This window comes from Artibeus jamaicensis, unplaced genomic scaffold (genome assembly GCF_021234435.1).
Source record: "Artibeus jamaicensis isolate MK-2021 breed Jamaican fruit bat unplaced genomic scaffold, CSHL_Jam_final contig_2259, whole genome shotgun sequence".
Lineage (NCBI taxonomy): Eukaryota > Metazoa > Chordata > Mammalia > Chiroptera > Phyllostomidae > Artibeus > Artibeus jamaicensis.
The window spans coordinates 4,740,476-4,758,857 of NW_026521468.1; the positions used below are offsets into that span (position 1 = coordinate 4,740,476).

Consider the following 18,382-nt stretch of genomic DNA (forward strand, 5'->3'; position numbering starts at 1 on the left):
AAGAAGAACAGACGGATGAGCACATGACCCGACGACAGATGCACAAAGGTCGCGACCCGTGGAAATGACGTCCAGAGACGTTCCAGTCAACACAATAGGAAAGCGTTTGGAGAGGCGGACACAGGCACAGAGACAGAGAAAGGACGTTCCACAAACACAGCTGCCTGTTCCCTAAGAAGAGAAAAAAACAGCCAAAAGTAAAAATAATTACATTTAATTGAAAATTATCCTGAAATGAAGAAATCCTTTAACCTGTCATTAAAAATTCACACAGTGTCTTGGGGGTGGGGGGAGGGCGGGGGAAGGTCCTAATGATTGACACCTAGAATATTCTGAAGTTACAGAAGTGCCAAGATCAAGATAAAATCTTAGGGGCTCACAGCAGAAAAGATGTCAAACCAGAAGGAATAGAGCTGCGTGTGTGAAGGGAAGGGCAGCAGCCTCAGCTGCCGCAGCTGCGCCACATCCCCGGAGACATGAAGGAAGAGCCACCCGGTCCCAGAAAAGACGGGGCATTCTGGGAGTTTTACACCCAGGATTGTTGGTTTTGGCAACGAACACTCTTACATACGCAAGAGCATGTGAAGTATGGCACCTGCGAGCCCCCGGAAAACAGAAAAACAACATCATGTTGAAATTTCGCCAACAATGAAATAAATCAAATAATGAAAAAAAAAAAAGCTATGATGGATGGCGACTCTATTTAAAAGTAAAAAAGAGGCTGCACTACCGTGGGACGTATTTACAGAAGAGACCATCAGCGCCATCAATGCAAAAGCACGACAGAATCGGTTCTGGGAAGACAAGCCTGGGCAGAGGGCGCAATGCCAAGTTCTCATCTTGGGCAGCACGGAGGACACAGGTTGTTAAAATGTGCTGATTAAAAATAACAAAACAAAACATGCTCCCAGGGGCACTCAGGGCCCAAGCACAGTGCAGAGGGCGTCCAGGTGAGGGCAGCTTGACCTGGGTGTCGAGGCCTGAGCAGGGTGAGCGGGGTCCCCCATGGCCAAGGTCTCCCCTTGCCGCCGTCGCTCCCGCTGTCTCATGGGCTCACAGCTGCTAGGTCTGTCCTAGCTCCAGAGTCTGACTGACGGACCATGCCACAGTCCCCAAAAATACCTGGGTATCCCTGGGACCCCAAAACGACACTGGCAACCACACGAATACTCTCGAAAGAAGTGAGAACATTTACATATGTTGACAAGTAGGATGTGGAAACCAAAAGAGGATGTGAGGGGAAATCTGTTTTGAGATCGCAGGTGCACGTCCAGCAGGTGAAGGGTGGAGCGGGAACCTGAGCATCCTCCCTCACAAGTGGCAAAAAGCAGCAGGATAAGGATTCCACAGTCGTCTGCTCACCGAGCTTTCAGACCCTCACTGCTGGGGGGCACATCATCGGTGACTGGTTTCATTTTGCTATTCGTGGATCAGGAATTGTGACCCCATGTGGGCGGGAGCCCTGAACCCCATCCGACCCAGAGTCAGTCCACACCGGGCAGGGGCTCTCAGGGCTGAGGTCAGACCTGGCACCCAAGGCCTTGAGACACCAGAGCCAGGCCCAGAGGCCCAGCTTCACAGCTCTGGGTGCCCAGGGACTCGGGTCCTGTGTCCTCAGGCAGGGCCACGCTGCCTCTAGAAACATGGCCCTGCTGACCAGTCACTTCATAGCAGAAGGTCTTTACTTCTGCTTGAGGCTCTTTCATTCACACAAGACATCAATGGCCATGGGGGCTACTGGTTCTCAGAATGGGCCCGCCCACCTCCCACAGAGCACCCCTGAGGCCTGTTCACCCAGAGGACGGCCCCCAGCATGCTCAGGAACAGGGGCACCTTCAGGAAGACCAGGAGCAGGAAGTGGACGCTGCTGAGCAGGGACCTGCAGGGGACACGATGACAGGAGTGAGCTGCCTCCCAGGACCCTCTTCCCAGTTCAGCCTCTCCCAGGTTGTGGGTTCCAATGATTCATGTGAGGGCAGGCCCGGGTCCCCAGGCTGACATTGGCCTTGACCTGTCCCAACTCTCTTCCCTCATCCTTATTATTCTCACCCTTGCATGCTCCACTAGGGGGGAGGGGAATGATGGGGGTCCTTAGAAGAGGAGGAAGGAGTTAGGACACAGACTCACACAAGGGGAAACCATGGGAGGACACCAGGAGAAGACGGCTGTCCCCAAGCCCAGGACAGAGGCCTCGGGAGAAGCCAGCCCTGCGACACAGGGATACAGACATGGCTGGCTCCAGAATTGTCACAGAGAACATCAGCTATTCACACCATCCAGACTGAGGTGCTGTGTCATGGTCCCCGAGCTGACTGAAGCAGGAAGTGTCTCTCATTCATCACTGTTCACTGAATTTTACACAATATACTCCTCTATCAGTTAGTTAACTAAATCTGTGGCACATTAATCATCTCTCCATTGTAAGTGCCTGGAGGGCAGGCACCTGATTGTTTTCTTCCCCCTCCATCCCCTGTGTTCCCTAAATCGGTGACAGACATGGGGGTGCTCAACAGTTATCCACTCCGGAAATGAATGAGTTACCCACCCAACGCTGATCAAAGACCCCAGCTGGTACTTACATCTGATTTTAATTTACGAAATGAAAAACTTCTTGCTTTTGTGTATTAAAACCAGGTCAAGAAAAAGCAACAGTCAAAACAGAAGGCAAAGGGGAGAGGGGACAGAGGGGTCCCGGGTGGAGGGACAGGGGAGGTCCCACAGGGACTGGGTGGGAAGGCCAGCAGCAGGTGCAGACGCAAAGCCCAGAGGGCGGGGGAGGGTGGGCAGGGGAGGAAAGGGGCCCCTCAGCGCCCAGAGAGCCCCGAGCTGCAGGGCTGGGCAGGGCGCTGGGAAGCAGGAGCCAGGCTCAGTGTCTCCCTCTGTGAAATGGGAACGTGCATTTCTGCCCCTCCTCCTCAGGAGGGGTCGTCGGCAGGTCAAAGGTTGAACAGGACAATGGACAAGAAAGCCCTGTGAGAGCTGCCGGGTGCTCTGGAGACAAGGGGGACGGTCACTGTCACCATTGCTGCCACAGCAGTAACTGGGGAGACAGGACTTCCCAGGCCCTCCCTGTGCTCCCAGAATTTGGACCGAGAGCCACTCTTGTGGCTCCATGACCTCTCAGCCCCCCCAGCCCAGCCTGTTCACTGTCGTGACCACCTGCTCGTCCATGTCCCACACTCTCAGCTCCACAGGGGTCACTCCACGTCCATGTGACCAGACTCAGCACAGGGCTGGTAACTCAGGACTTCACTCAGTGCAGTGGGAGGGATGAGTGAGAACAACCTTCCAATGCCCTGAGCTGCAGGGGGCAGGCCCGGGAGGGGGGTCACCACTGACCCTGTGGTGCCTGAGAGCAGGTGGCAGGGGCCCCTGCATCCTGGCTGGGACAGGGGCTACAAATAGTCCCCACACTGGAGAAGTTTGGGACAAGCGGGCCACAGGGAACAGCAGCATCTGAGCTGACTTACCTGCCTTCAGGGTGGAGGCCGCTCACAGTCGGGGAGCTTGTAGAGGCTTCTGTGGTGACTGGCACTGTGGACATGGTGGTGGTGGGGGTGGTCGACACTGTAGTGGCTGCTTGACACACAGAACAGGTGACATTCCACTCTGCTGGCCCACCCCACCCCCTGCACCCCCACAGCCCTGCATATGGCCATCAGCCTGGGAGGCGTGGGCACTGCCCTGGCTGAGGACTCAGGAGCAGGGCCATGGGAAGGGGCCTGTAGCCTGGACCGCCCATATCTCCTCGGCCTCTGGCAGACTCAGGGCCTCGGAAGGTGGGGAGTCTGGGCAAGGTCAAAGACGATGTGCTGCGTGGCACACAACTTTGGCCAAAGCCCCCCCCATCTGGTTCACCCAGTATGTACAGGGGCAGAAGCAGGGCTGCCTTGGGGGTAACGTACCCAAGAGACTCTAAGGTCGGGACCAGCCCTTAACAGAATCACCACATTCAGGATTATCCCTTACATCAGACAAGTTATTACGTTTCTACAACTAAAATAGTTCCTGCTCAGACACAGGGTCAGGAATCTACAACACAACCAATGTGCCACACTCTGCACCTTTAACAGCCCCCCCAAGGTTCCAGTGTGGTGGGGACTCTCTGGAGTGTGTCCCCCGGCTGCCACCAGCAGTGACCTGTGAGCTGGAACTGGCTGTCCGAGGGTCAGCAGAAGCAGAGCCCAAAAGATAAACTGGTTCAAACCAAGATACTCTCAGAGGAGTCAGCCTCTAGGACGGGGAGACACTGTCTTAAGCCCAGGTGCATACACAGCTCGTGAATAAAATACAGGCAACCGGGATATAATTCTTTGACTGTGGAGACCTCTGCAGACCTCAGGAACTGGGCCACAGCACCCCAACTGTGGAACAAGGAACAGGATCGGCACCTATGAGCCCGGACTCCAAACTCCGCAAACCGCAGGGACACCTGGACACCAGAGGTCCCAGGACAGCAGTGGCAGGAACTGGGATCTCTGGGTCCCACCAAGGAGGGTCCCGATGGCCCCCAGGTTGAATCAGGGACCATCACTGTGATCTCTCTGGGCAACAGGTCAGGGACAGAGGTGGGCGGAGAAACTCAGTTGCCCAGAAAGGCCTGGCCCGGCCCTGGAGGAGCCACCGGAGCCAGAGAGACCCTAAGAGACTCCCTGCCCTCCGAGTGCACGTGAGCAGTGAGTCCCAAGACTCAGGACTCAACCACCCTCTGTGACAGTTCCTTCTGAGTGAGCACCGTTCCTGAACAGGGACCTTGGGGACCAGGACAGAGCAGGCCCTGAAGTCGCACAGCCACCCACACATACTCTCTTACCTGGGAAAATGGCCACTTTAACTGGGATCCCATGGTCATATCCACTTTTCTCAATCCCACACCAGTAAGTGTCTGCATCCTCCCGCCTCAGCTTCTCCATGGTCACGGTGAAGGTGCGGCTGGTCTGATTGTCCCTGATGGACACACGGTCCTTCTTCACCTCCTGCTCTGATCTACTGGTTCTAACAAGGAACCTGCAGTTACTGAAATGAGCTCCTCGACACCAGTACTTCACGTAGGGCTCCCACCTGGGGACATAGCGACACTGAACAGTCAGTGAGCCCCGCGCAGGGCCACTCGCTTCTTCTGGACCCGTGATGACAGCTGCTGAGCCTGGAAAACACAAACCCATGTGCCTGTCACCTTCCCCACCCCCACACTGAGGGCAGAGCCACAGCCTCCTGCACAGTTACGGCCCCAGTCAGTCCACCTGCCCAGTGACAGGCACAGAGTCCAGGGAGGAATCACCTTCCTCGAGACAGACCTTTGTCCTTCAGATTTCCACTGAGTCACAGCCACCTCCAAAATCCCCCAAGAGCACAGCCCCAGGTCTCAGAGACACGATGTGGACACTGAGCACTGACAGCTACTGACAAATCACCTGTCCCCCTCCCTGTGGCCAAGAAATCCTTGTGCCTCCTCAATGTCCCTTGTCACCCACATCTGTGTTAAACTTGTCTCCTGGGGAGGAAGCGGCAGAGGACCCGTGTCCACAGGAGGGTCTAACCTGTGCCTTTGACCTTGGAGGCAGGGCTAGGGCACCCGCTACACCTGGCTGTGCAGAGGAAGGCCCAGGTGGTTCTGAAGGCCCCAGTGGTGCCATTGTGAGCCCCGCCCTCCACAAGGGCACCTTTGAAAGTGACCAAAGTGGTGACACCAACTGTGGAACCCATGTCACACGATCCCATTTCCTCCATCGAATGGTCATCAACTTCAGTGTAAGATAAAAACACCTGGGCTAGGACCTCTGTGTCTTGTAAGATTTTTCTTAAATTTAATTAAAAAAGTCAAGCAAGAGTTAAAAAAATGAGAAAACTGACAAGCCTTATTACCTCCTCTCTTCAAACAAACAAACTACAAGGACACCAGCCCTCCCAGTATTTTCCATGTGACCTTTTTCATGAAGGCACCCAGAGCAAAGGAAATAAATTAAATGCAACTTTCACCAAAAATCCTTTAAGCTTATGAACCACAGGCAGACTGTTCACAGAAATGATAGACTCTGATGATTGATCTGCTGCCAAAGACCAGTAGGTGTGGATGCTGTAGTGTGTGAGGTGGCACCCAAAACAACCTGAATTATCTTCTGGAGGGCAGGCCCCTTGTAGAGCACAGCTCCCCCACTAGGAGAGTTTCCTAGGAGCCCATCTGCCAGCTGGTGTTGTTGTGAGAGGCTGCGTTCAGCACCAGTGAATGTTTTTTGAAGACTCTTTCAACATGTTTGCCCATTTCATAATCGGTGTATACTTGATTGATGTGAAAGAGGATAAACAGAAAAATGGCTGTAACACCAAAAAAGCCTCAAACTGACAATTTCAAAAATGTTTTGAGCAGTGGGAAAATTTCTCAATGGGGGTATTGCATCAGATGGAGAGAATTTGGAAGGAGACGGAAGTTTAAACATGTATTTATTAGACAATAAATACACAGTTGTTTATAAATCAGTTCTGAGGATTTTTGTTTCCCCGTCACACGTTTGGGAGGAAGCCGGAAGGAAGTGCATGGGAAGCGGGTGTCCGGCAGCTCCAACATTTTTTAAAGCACAGAGGACAGGGGCAGACGCTGAGCATCGCGAGACCCGGCAGAAGCGGGTCCCTAAAAACTCCGAGATGAAACCCCTGCGTGTGTCTCTGAGTCCAGTTCAGCTGAGGCAGAACCAAGAGCTGAAACGTTCACACATGTTCCCAGGTGAAAACACACTCCTCTTACATGACCAGTGAGAGAAGAAAACGGTTAGAATGGAAACGTTTAAAACTTTTGACTAAATAGAAAGAGGAAGTACTACAAATAGAAATTGGGGATGGAGCTTGAACAGCACAGCAGTCTGTGCAGACACCACGCCCGTCCCCACTCTGTGAACACGGCCCTCACACAGCAGCAGGGACTCTGCAGATGTGAGTTTAAGGCCTGGAGATGGGGAGAGTCTCTGGGTGGCCCAGGGGGACCCAGGGAACCAGCCCCGAGCACTAAGGTTCTGGTTCCTGGGGCGCTCACCTGGGGGATGGGAAGCAGCAGAGCTGGGCAGCCAAGTGGCCCTGCCCCCTAGACCTGGGCCTCTGAGCATCAAGTACAAGCTGTGCCCATGGCTGACCATTGGCCCAGAATAGGCAGCTTCTCACCTCTGGTCTTGTTCCCTGTGGCACCACTCCATGCACCTCCAATATCACACTGACCACACTGACAACGGTCCCGTCTTTCTTTGTCCCAAACAGAAACTCAGGCAGGCAGGTCAGCCGGGTGGAGTGACAGTCCAGAGAGCCTGTCACCCTGGCTTTGCTGCCTGTCCCCTCCCAGTACTCTGAGTGCTTTAGGGAAGGGGACTCAGCTGTGGCTACAAGTTACCACCAGCTGAGGAGGCTCTGAAACAGCCCAGGTTCCTGAGCCCCCCTCCCTGAGAGGGTCTGAGCTGGAGCTGGTGTTCACTCTAACCACCTCCTGAGTGACAGTCCCTCACCTCAAGAGCCATTAAGAGATGCTCTGCCACTCCAAGCCCAGGTGACATGTGGGTCCCATGAGACCTGAGGACTCAACCACCCTCTCAAGACAGTTCCCTCTGAGTGAGCTCAGTTCCTGGACATGAACCTCAGGGACCAGAAAAGACCAGGCCCTGAAGTCACACAGCCACATACAAACACGCTCTTACCTTGGCCAATAGTCACATTAACTGGGACCCCAAGGTCAGATTCATTTTTCTCAGTCCCACACCAGTAAGTGCCTGCATCCTCCGGCCTCAGCTTCTCCATGGTCACGGTGAAGGTGAGGCTGGTCTGATTGTCCCTGATGGACACACGGTCCTTCTTCACCTCCTGCTCTGATCCACTGGTTCTAACAAGAATCCTGCAGTTACGGAAATAAGTTCCTCGACACCAGTACTTCACGTAGGGCTCCCACCCGGGGACATAGCGACACTGAACAGTCAGTGAGCCCTGCTCAGGGCCTCTCACTTCTTCTGGACCCGTGATGACAGCTGCTGAGCCTGGAAAACACAAACCCATGTGCCTGTCACCTTCCCCACCCCCACACTGAGGGCAGAGCCACAGCCTCCTGCACAGTGACGGCCCCAGTCAGTCCACCTGCCCAGTGACAGGCACAGAGTCCAGGGAGGAATCACCTTCCTGGAGACAGACCTTTGTCCTTCAGATTTCCACTGCGTCACAGCCGCCTCCAAAGTCCCCTAAGAGCACAGCCCCAGGTCTCAGAGACACAATAGGGACACTGAGCACTGACAGCTTCTGACAAGTCACCCCTCCCCCTCCCATGTGGCCAAGAAACCTTTGTGTCTCCTCAATGTCTTTTGTCACCCACGTCTGTGTTGAACTGGTCTCCTGGGGAGGAAGCAGCAGAGGACCCGTGTCCACAGGAGGGTCTGACCTGTGCCCATGACCTCAGAGGTCTGGCTGGAGCACTGGCCGCACCTGGCTGTGCAGAGGAAGGCCCAGGTGGTTCTGAAGGTCCCAGTGGTTTCATCCTGAGTCCCACCCCCTGCAGGAGCACCTTTGAAAGTGACCAAAGTGGTGACACCAACTGTGGAGCCGATGTCACACATTTTCATTGTCTGCATCCAATGGTCTTCAACTTCAGTGTAAGATAAAAACACCTGGGCTAGGACCTCTTGTGTCTTCTCCAGCCCCTTGGAAAATACAGGCTCCACCCACTAGGTGAGTGTTCTAGGAACCCATCTGGATCAGTGTGCCAGCTGGCATCCTGGTGAGAGGCTGGGTCCAGCTTCGGTGAGTTTTTGCTTTTTGAATATTCTCTCCACATGTTTGCCCATTTCATGGCGGGTGATTTACATGCACACCAGTCTGAACCTGCAAAGCTCTCAGCAATTTCTATCCAAACATGGACTGACCTTTGTGCTCACTCTCCCTATTTACTCAATCTTACCCCCGAGGGCCTTTTTTTTGTTTTCCAGATGAAAAATATCCTCAAAGGTAACTGTTTTGTCAATGCAGAAGAGGTGAAACAGAAAATGGCTGTAACACAAAAAGCCTCAAGAATTGCCAAGTTCAAAAACATTTTGAGTGGGAAAAACACCTGGACAGGTACATCACTTCAGATAGAGAGGGCTTCGACAGTGACTGAGTTTTAACATGTAAGGACCAACACCCAGTTGTTTATGAATCAGTTCTGGGGATTTTTGTTTCCCCCTCACATGTTTGGGAGGAAGCCGGAAGGAAGTGCATGGGAAGCGGGTGTCCGGCAGCTCCAACATTTTTTAAAGCACAGAGGACAGGGGCAGACGCTGAGCATCGCGAGACCCGGCAGAAGCGGGTCCCTAAAAACTCCGAGATGAAACCCCTGCGTGTGTCTCTGAGTCCAGTTCAGCTGAGGCAGAAACCAAGAGCTGAAAAGTTCACACATGTTCCCAGGTGAAAACACACTCCTCTTACATGACCAGTGAGAGAAGAAAACGGTTAGAATGGAAATGTTTAAAACTTTTGACTAAATAGAAAGAGAAAGCACTACAAATAGAAATTGGGGATGGAGCTTGAACAGCACAGCAGTCTGTGTAGACACCACGCCCGTCCCCACTCTGTGAACACGGCCCTCACATGGCAGCAGGGACTCTGCAGATGTGAGTGAGTTTAAGGCCTGGAGATGGGGAGAGTCTCTGGGTGGCCCAGGGGGACCCAGGGAACCAGCCCCGAGCACTGAGGTTCTGGTTCCTGGGGCGCTCACCTGGGGGATGGGAAGCAGCAGAGCTGGGCAGCCAAGTGGCCCTGCCCCCTAGACCTGGGCCTCTGAGCATCAAGTACAAGCTGTGCCCATGGCTGACCATTGGCCCAGAATAGGCAGCTTCTCACCTCTGGTCTTGTTCCCTGTGGCACCACTCCATGCACCTCCAATATCACACTGACCACACTGACAACGGTCCCGTCTTTCTTTGTCCCAAACAGAGACTCAGGCAGGCAGGTCAGCCGGGTGGAGTGACAGTCCAGAGAGCCTGTCACCCTGGCTTTGCTGCCTGTCCCCTTGAGTGCTTTAGGGAAGGGGGACTCAGCTCTCGCTACAAGTCACCACCAGCTGAGAAGGCTCTGAAACAGCCCAAGTTCCTGAGCCCCCCTCCCTGAGAGGGTCTGAGCTGGAGCCCCAGCTTCTGAGCTCCTAAAGGTCCCCAGGGTTGGACTCGCTTGTTGGTCCCTCCCCCTGTGTGTGTGTGTGTGGGGGGGGGGGCAGAGCCAGGGGGAAGGACGCTGTCCTGACAGGGGTGCTTCTGCTCCTTTCCCACCTGACAGAGCTCTGGGGAGTCAGCAGACACTGGTTTCCATTTCACTGAAAGTGTCTGGACGCTGGACTGGACCTGTCCCTTCCCCAGGACTGACCCTCTCTGTGTCCGCCCAGCCTCAGTCATGCTCCTCCCTCCAGCCCCGCCCCACTCACCTGGGAGGAGCAGCAGGAGCAGAGCTGGGAGCAGCCACATGGTCCTGGTGCCGCGTTCTCTCCCTGGGGATCACCAAATGCCAATGTCTTCCAGGGACTTGAACGGAGCCCAGAGGCGCACTGCCTTTGCTTTGTCTAAATCGTTGTTTTTTGTCTTTCTCACCTACTTCCTGTATTTGTTGTCTTCAGTTCCTTCCTAGTTTCACTAAGTTCCCGAGAAGCAATGACATCATTGACAAGTGTATGAGGGATGCGTCTCAATGACTGGGATGAAGCAAAGTGTCCAGGCCTGGCCAGGGCTCTGCTTGCCCCCGGGAGTGGGAGGAGCTGAGAAGGTGGGGCCAGCACCCTGGGCAGGACCTGCGGTGGGGCCACACAGAGGAGCTCAGGGCTCAGGTCCCAGGGAGCCAGGGAGACACGCTGGGTGTGCACTTGGGAAGGACACAGGGCTCAGGGCTGACCCCCAGCCTGGCAGCAGGAGCAGTCCCGTCCCCAACTTGCCTCCAGACAGCCCCTCTGCAGGGCAGCTCAGACCCCCTCCCGCCCTGTCCCCTGCCTCTCCCTCTGGACAGCCTCCTCCCTGCCTCGGTCTCTCTGAAGCACCCAAGCCAGTCTGTCCTTCTCTGAGGAGCTAGAACAGTCACCTCCTTTTGTTCTCACACATTCAAGCACACTCACACTCTCCCTCCCTTTTAAACACAGGGTATCGGGCACACTGTTTTAGGAAGAGAGACAGGGGCCCTGAGACCTCCCTCCCCCAGCACCACGGCCACATGGTGCACGAGGGAAGAGCTCTGCCTGGACCCGTGGTCACTAATGTGGACCCGAGGGTCAGCTCCGGCCCTCGGTCCCACACCAGCAGTCGTCCGCAGCGTCGTGCCCGAGCTCCCCCACGGCGAGCCGGGAAGCACACAGGCTGGACGTGTTGCTCAGGCCCTGCTGAACGACGGCTGCAAACCAGCCGCTCAGAGCAGCCGGGAGCTCCCTCCATATCCCACCTCCGTCCTCGGAAAAGTGAAGCTCACAAGGTCATGGTGATTGAAGGCAGCATTCAACACACGCACACAGAGGAGGCAGTCACAAGATTTATTGCAGATCTGGGAAGGAGGTGACAGGGAGGTGGCAATTAGCCAGGCCAAGGGCAGTCCTCGGTCCCAGGTCACAGGGAGCAGGAGACGGAGCAGGACGGCAAGCACCTGGTACTTATATGGTGGTGGGGGCAAAGGTCATTAGCTCTTCCCGGGTTCACCTCCCAGTGGTGATTTTAAAAGGTGCCCTGGCAAAAGCAAAGCAGGGTGTCAGGGCAGGAATCCTTAGTTCACGTCTTCAGCTGAATGGCCCGCCTCTGGGTGTGAGCAGGGTGGTCCCACTGCAGAACACCTGGGCGGTGACTCAGAGAAACATGTTTTTCTCTTGGGCTGGTCTTTAGCCATGCAGGGCCACAGTGAACACGCCCTCCTCCCGACTGATGTACACCGCACTCCTCTTCCCCTTGGGCGCTGGTCCGGGGCTCTGGACGAAGACCGTGCAGCCGCTCCCCTCGGCGCCCTCACACCACCGCTGCACATGCGCCTCCCACCGCCAGCCGTAGCGGCACTGCGCGACCACTGGTCCAGGAGAGAGGAGAGGGAAGGAGCCGATGAAGGAAAGAGCAAAAACGAATGGAACAGGAAATGAGATGCACGATACAGAAGGTCCACAAAGCCAGCAACTGCTCTTTTCTTTTTAATGCCCCGGCTAGATGCTCATGATAGAAAGAAACAAGCTCCAAACACCCAATAATGGGAATGAAAGGGGGACACCACCCCCTTTCACCACACCTTGCATATGTATTAAAAAGACAAAGGAAGATAATATAATAAGAGGAAAAGATAATAAAAGGATATGGAAACAAGTTTATGTCAATGTAGTTGAAATTAAGATGGAATAACAAATTCCTAGAAAAATAATATACTAGAATTAGCACAAAAAGAAATAGAAAACACAAATAATCTCTCAACTATCTAATTGAACCAAATCTACTATTAAAGTCCTCCCCAAAAGAAATTGCCACGTCTATACGGCTTTAATAGTTCCCTGGCTTCTGGCCAAGGTGGAGGCATAGGTAGACACACTGTGCCTCCTCACACAACCAAAAGAAGAACGACAATTTTAGAAACAAATAACAAGAGAACTTCCAGAAAATCGAGCTGTATGCAGATCCAACAAGCAAAGAACTAAAGAAGAAACATGAATCCAGACTGATAGGAGAAGCAGAGACCAGCAGCTGGGTGGAGGGGACACATGGCAAGGTGGCAGCTGGAGGACCGGGAGGTCCCACACTTGCTGCAGATAAACCAAGAGTGGAAACCTGGGGAGAAACTCCCAGCCTCACAAGAGAGTTCGTTGGAGAGACCCACAGGGTCCTAGAATGCCCACAAACCCACCCATGTGGGAATAAGCACCATAAGGGCCCAATTTGCTCGTGGGTATCAGGGGAAAGTGACTGAAAGCAGGACAAGAGTCAAGCAAGTGACATGCTGACAGTTTTCCCTCTCAGACCCCTCCCTCATATACAGGACCAAAAAAGCAGCGATGCGGTTGTCCTACCCTGGTAAATACCTAAGACTCCACCCCTAACAATGTAAAAGTCGCACAGAGACAAAAAATATATATGCCCCTAATGAAAGAATAGAGCAAGACTCCAGAAAACAACTAAACAACAAAGAGATAGCCAACCTATCTCATGCAGAGTTCAAACACTGGTCGTCAGGATGCTCACACAAATAGTTGAGTATGGTTGCAAAATAGAGGAAAAAGTGAAGGCTATGCAAAGTGAAATAAAGGAAAATATACAGGGTGAAAATATAAAGAGTGAAAGGATGGAAACTGGGACTCAAATCAACGATTTGAAGCAGAAAGAAAAATAAACACTCAACCAGAACAGAATGAAGAAACAAGAATTCAAAAAAAATTAGTAGAGGCTTAGGAACCACTGGGACAACTTTAAACGTTCCAACAGCTGATTCACAGGCATGCCAGAAGGAAAAGAGGAAGAGCAAGAAAATGAAAATTTATTTCAAAAAATAATGAACAAGAACTTCCTCAATCTGGCAAAGAAAATAGACTTCTAGGAAGTCCAAGAAGCTCAGAGAGTCCCAAAGAAGTTGAACCCAAGGAGGAACACACCAAGGCACATCATAATAACATTACCCAAGATTAAAATGAAGGAGAGAATCCTAGAAGCAGCAAGAGATAAGGAGATAGTTACCTACAAAGGAGTTCCCGTCAGACTGTCAGCTGATTTCTCAAAAGAAACCGTATGGGTGGGAAGGGGCTGGAAAGAAGTATTGGCAGCCATGAGAGGCAAGGACCTACATCCAAGATTGCTCTATCCAGCAAAGCTTTCATTTAGAATGGAAGGGCAGATAAAGTGCTTCCCAGATAAGGTCAAGTTAATGGAGTTCACATTCCCCAAGTCCTTATTATATGAAATGTTAAATGGACTTATCTAAAAAAAAAAAAAGAAGACGAAAATTAAAAACAGTAAAAGAAGAACAAATTCACAACTGTCAACAATTGAACCTAAAAAAAGAAAAAAAAAAGAAAGACAAACTAAGCAAACAACTAGAACAGGAACAGAACCACAGAAATGGAGATTACATGGAGGGTTATCAGTGGGGAGGGGGAGGGAGAGAATGGGGGAAAAGGTACAGGAATAAGTAGCATCAATGGTGGGCACAAAATAGACAGAAGGAGGTTAAGAACAGTAAATGTAGTAGATAGGAAATGGGAAGCCAAAGAACGTCTATGTACGACCCATGGACATGAACTAGGGTGAGGGAATGCTGGTGGGAGGGGGATGAAGGGCAGGGGGAATAAAGGGAAGGAAAAAATGGGACAACTGTAATAGCATAATCAATAAAATATACTTTTAAACAAAGAGTTTCCTAAACATTTAAGGAAGGAATGTTTATCATACAAAAAATTCTGAAGCAGAAAAATAAGAGGCTACCCCAAGCTCAGTGAGTGAGGGTAGCATCAGTTCAGTGCCCAACCGGACCAGGGTGGGGAAGGAAAGAAATGTTATGGACAGACATTGCCCATGAGCATGAACACAAATGTCTGACACAAAACCTCAGCAAGATGAACTCAGGGACATATAAGGAGCATAAGGAATTATCTCCAAGTCCTGCTAATGCCAAGAACACAAAATTGTTTGACCTCTAAAAAATCAAAAGTGTGATGAGTATACCACATCAATAACATAAAAAAAAGAATGATCATGTGTTCACTGGAATAGGCACAGAAAAAAGGATCTGATAGAATGTAATAGCCCTTTGACTCAGAGGCCTTTCTAGACCCAAGGGTTGGCCATGGCTCCCCCATGGGGCTGCGCCTCTTTGCCCCTGAGATTAGATGTGAAACAAGGGACGGAATCACTGGCTATGAGCCCCAACACCAAATTCCACAAACCGTAGGGACACCTGGACACCAGAGGTCCCAGGACAGCAGTGGCAGGAACTGGGATCTCTGGGTCCCACCAAGGAGGGTCCCGATGGCCCCTGGGCTGAACCGGGAGCCATCACTGTGATCTCTCTGGGCAACAGGTCAGGTATGGAGCTGGGCAGAGGAACTCAGTTGCCCAGAGAGGCCTGGCCCGTCCAGGAGGAGCCACCGGAGCCAGAGAGACCCTAAGAGACTCCCTGCCCCTGAGTCCACGTGAGGAGTGAGTCCCAAAAGACCTCAGGACTCAACCACCCTCTGTGACAGTTCCCTCTGAGTGAGCTCAGTCCCTGGACAGGGACCTCGGGGACCAGGACAGAGCAGACCCTGAAGTCACAAAGCCGCGCACACACACTCTCTTACCTGAGCCAACGGCCACTTTAACTGGGATCCCATGGTCAGATCCACTTTTCTCAATCCCACACCAGTAAGTGTCTGTATCCTCCCGCCTGAGCTTCTCCAGGGTCACGGTGAAGGTAAGGCTAGTCTGATTGTCCTTGATGGACGCACGGTCCTCCTTCACCTCCCACTCTGATCCCGTGGTTCGAACAAGAATGTCACAATGATTCCACTCAGATCCTCGACACCAGTACTTCACGTAGGGCTCCCACCCGGGGCCATAGTGACACTGCACGGTCAGCGAGCCCCGCTCAGGGCCAGTCACTTCTTCTGGAGCCGTGATGACTGCTGCTGAGCCTGGAAAACACAAACCCATGTGCCTGTCACCTTCCCCACCCCCACACTGAGGGCAGAGCCACAGCCTCCTGCACAGTGACAGTCCCAGTCAGTCCACCTGCCCAGTGACAGGCACAGAGTCCAGGGAGGAATCACCTTCCTCGAGACAGACCTTTGTCCTTCAGATTTCCACTGCGTCACAGGCGCCTCCAAAGTCCCCTAAGAGCACAGACCCAGGTCTCAGAGACACAATGGGGACACTGAGCAGTAACAGCTTCTGACAAATCACCTGTCCCCTTCCTGTGGCCAAGAAATCCTTGTGTCTCCTCAATGTCCCTTGTCACCCACGTCTGTGCTAAACTGGTCTCCTGGGGAGGAAGCGGCAGAGGACCCGTGTTCACAGGAGGGTCTGACCTGTGCCTGTGACCTCGGAGGCCTGGCTGGAGCACTGTTCGCACCTGGCTGTGCAGAGGAAGGCCCAGGTGGTTCTGATGGCCCCAGTGGTTCCATCGTGAGCCCCGCCCCCCACAGGGGCACCTTTGAAATTGACCAAAGTGGTGACACCAACTGTGGAACCCACATTACACAATCCCATATTTTCCATTGAATTACTTTGATTTTTTGTCAAAAAGTAAATATGGAGGTTCTTTAGGGACTGTCCTTTATGACACACTGACCCTTTGTCTCTCCTGCAGACACAGGCTGCCCTGGCTACTGTCGCTTTACGGGAAGGCCAGTGCGATTGAGCAAAGCTTTTCTCATTATATGTGTTCTGGGTCTTTCTAAAACTTTTCCTCATCTTTGAAAGAGTCAGGATTCAGAGAAATGTTTCTTTACTGTAAGAGAAACAACACTTCGAACACAATGAAAAATGACAGTGGCCACCAAGCCTCAGTGACACACCCTGGGATGTAGTGAAGCCTCTGGCAATGAGGGGGGGGCGGGGGGGAGCCCTCACTGCCCCTGGACAGACCCTTGGGTTTCTTCTCCCACCTCAGTCATTCGAGTTCCCAAAGCGCCCCCTGCCCCCACTCACCTGGGACAAGGAGCAGGAGCAGAGGTGGGAACAGCCACATGGTCCCCGCTCCGAGTTCCCTCCCTGGGGACCGACAAATGCTGGGGACCTCCAGGACTGAACGGAGTCCAGAGGGGAACTGCTTTTGATTTGTCTGAATCATTCTATTTTTTCTCTCTCCTCTACTTCCCTTTTTGGTTTTCCACAGTTACTTCCTCATTTCATTAATTAGGACAAAAGCAGTGTCATCATTTATAAGTATCCCCTGATGTGTCTTCAATGACTGGGATGAGGCCAATCGTCCAGGCCTGGCCAGGGCTCCCCTTGCCCCCGGGAGTGGGAGGAGCTGAGAAGGTGGGGCCAGCACCTGGGGCAGGACCTGCGGTGGGGCCACACAGAGGAGCTCAGGGCTCAGGTCCCAGGGATCCAGGATGACACGCTGGGTGTGCACTTGGGAAGGACACAGGGCTCAGGGCTGACCCCCAGCCTGGCAGCAGGAGCAGTCCCGTCCCCAACCCACCTCCAGGCAGCCCCTCTGCAGGGTGGCTCAGACCCCTTCCTGCCCTGTCCCCTGCCCCTCCCTCAGGACAGCTTCCTCCCAGTCGTGGGTCACCCTCAAGCAGAGACCACCCTGAAGTGGGGACACGATAAAAGACAAATGGCCTTTTCCCTTCATTCTCATTTTGTCTGAGATGGGTTTTCCCACCAAATCTTTGCGTATTTCACCGGCTGTGGGCTCTTGGCAAACCAGCTTGCATGGAAACTGATTATTCCAATGACCCCTCAGTGACTGTCCCTCACCTCCCCCCTCTTCCTTCAGAAGGTCCCCTCTCTCCTTCTCTGTCACCTGTCCACTTTCTCTCCAAATGAATCCTTTGTGTCTCTGTTTTAATATGTTTTCCATATTTGTGAATTTTGTTCTGCCTTCAGGAGGTTTCTGTTTTGTGTTTTTGCTTTTTCCTCCAACCCTCAGATGAACTATTTTAGAGGTGATATATTTTTGCAAAGGCCCCCTATTTTAGTTCTCTGATTGCTGACGTTTTCACCTTTTTCCGTTCCCTGAATTACATCTCTTGACTGTGCGTTCTGTCTTAGTTTGCTTTGGTTCGCTCCTTCTCCTCTGCATCACAGGCCTTCCTCAGTGTCGGACGTTTCTTGGTTATCTGGTCTTAACTGACCCGCAACAGCACTGGCTGAGCTCTCTGAGCGAGTGGGAGCAAATCAATGTGCACAACGCTTGTGCTTTACTGTGTCAACATGCAGAGTCCTCCATCTCTTCTTGACTTAGCTGTGTTTTCAGGTGAGCGGGCAGAGAGGCCCTGTCAAACTCCGGAGTGGAGAGGACGGGAGCTGTGTCCAGCCCCAGCTCCCGCTGCCAGGCCTTCCTGTTCCACAGACCTGAAGAACCGCCTGGACTTTTGTTCTCTGGTTGAAGCCTGCCCACAGACATTTGGGGGGCACGCCAGCCCCCATGAGTTTGGGGAAATGCTCCAACCTCTTTTCCATTTCTGGTCCCGCTTCTCACCCACACCTGCTGACCCTGAGTTCTCACTGAAAGGTCAGTTAGAAGCAGGCGTTGCGAAATGCAAGATATGTTACTCGCCCTTTGCCTTGAAGGTCATGTCCGCCATGGGCCAGACCACGGACCTTGAAACTGGGGACTCGTCAGGTCTCTGAATCTGGGTCGGGCCTGGCACCCAGTCTCTAGGGCACATGCAGTTGCTTGTCTCTCGTTGCCAAGTCCATGGATAGGGCAGCACCAGCACAGTGGACGAACGAAGCTCTGAGCA

The 18,382-nt window shown here is 52.8% G+C and overlaps 1 protein-coding gene across 5 annotated transcripts; it reads right to left on the reverse strand.

Moving 5' to 3' along the window:
• Positions 1 to 1,172: 1,172 nt before the first annotated feature.
• LOC119065315 (CMRF35-like molecule 5) lies at positions 1,173 to 16,741 on the reverse strand. 5 transcript variants are annotated; one of them, XM_053661281.1, is made up of 5 exons: positions 16,614 to 16,741; positions 7,677 to 8,009; positions 4,814 to 5,146; positions 3,471 to 3,534; positions 1,173 to 1,879 (listed from the first exon to the last, which is right to left on the reverse strand). In XM_053661281.1, exons 1-5 carry the CDS (start codon positions 16,651 to 16,653, stop codon positions 1,735 to 1,737), a joined length of 915 nt encoding a protein of 304 aa, XP_053517256.1. In that variant the 5' UTR covers positions 16,654 to 16,741; the 3' UTR covers positions 1,173 to 1,734. The 5 variants fall into 5 exon arrangements, with proteins under 5 accessions (XP_053517256.1, XP_053517255.1, XP_053517252.1 ...); XM_053661280.1 differs by having other exon boundaries at positions 3,471 to 3,576; XM_053661277.1 differs by having other exon boundaries at positions 3,471 to 3,579.
• Positions 16,742 to 18,382: the final 1,641 nt, after the last annotated feature.

Bases quoted from the DNA above. Each gene is read 5' to 3' on its own strand.
- LOC119065315 (XM_053661277.1), bottom strand. From the start codon at position 16,653: ATGTGGCTGTTCCCACCTCTGCTCCTGCTCCTTGTCCCAG. The intron at 8,010-16,613 runs GTGAGTGGGGGC...TGTGTTTTCCAG, and splicing joins GCTCCTGCTCCTTGTCCCAG to GCTCAGCAGCTGTCATCACG. The intron at 3,580-4,813 runs GTAAGAGAGTAT...CTGTGTGTCAAG, and splicing joins TAAAGTGGCCATTTTCCCAG to CAGCCACTACAGTGTCGACC.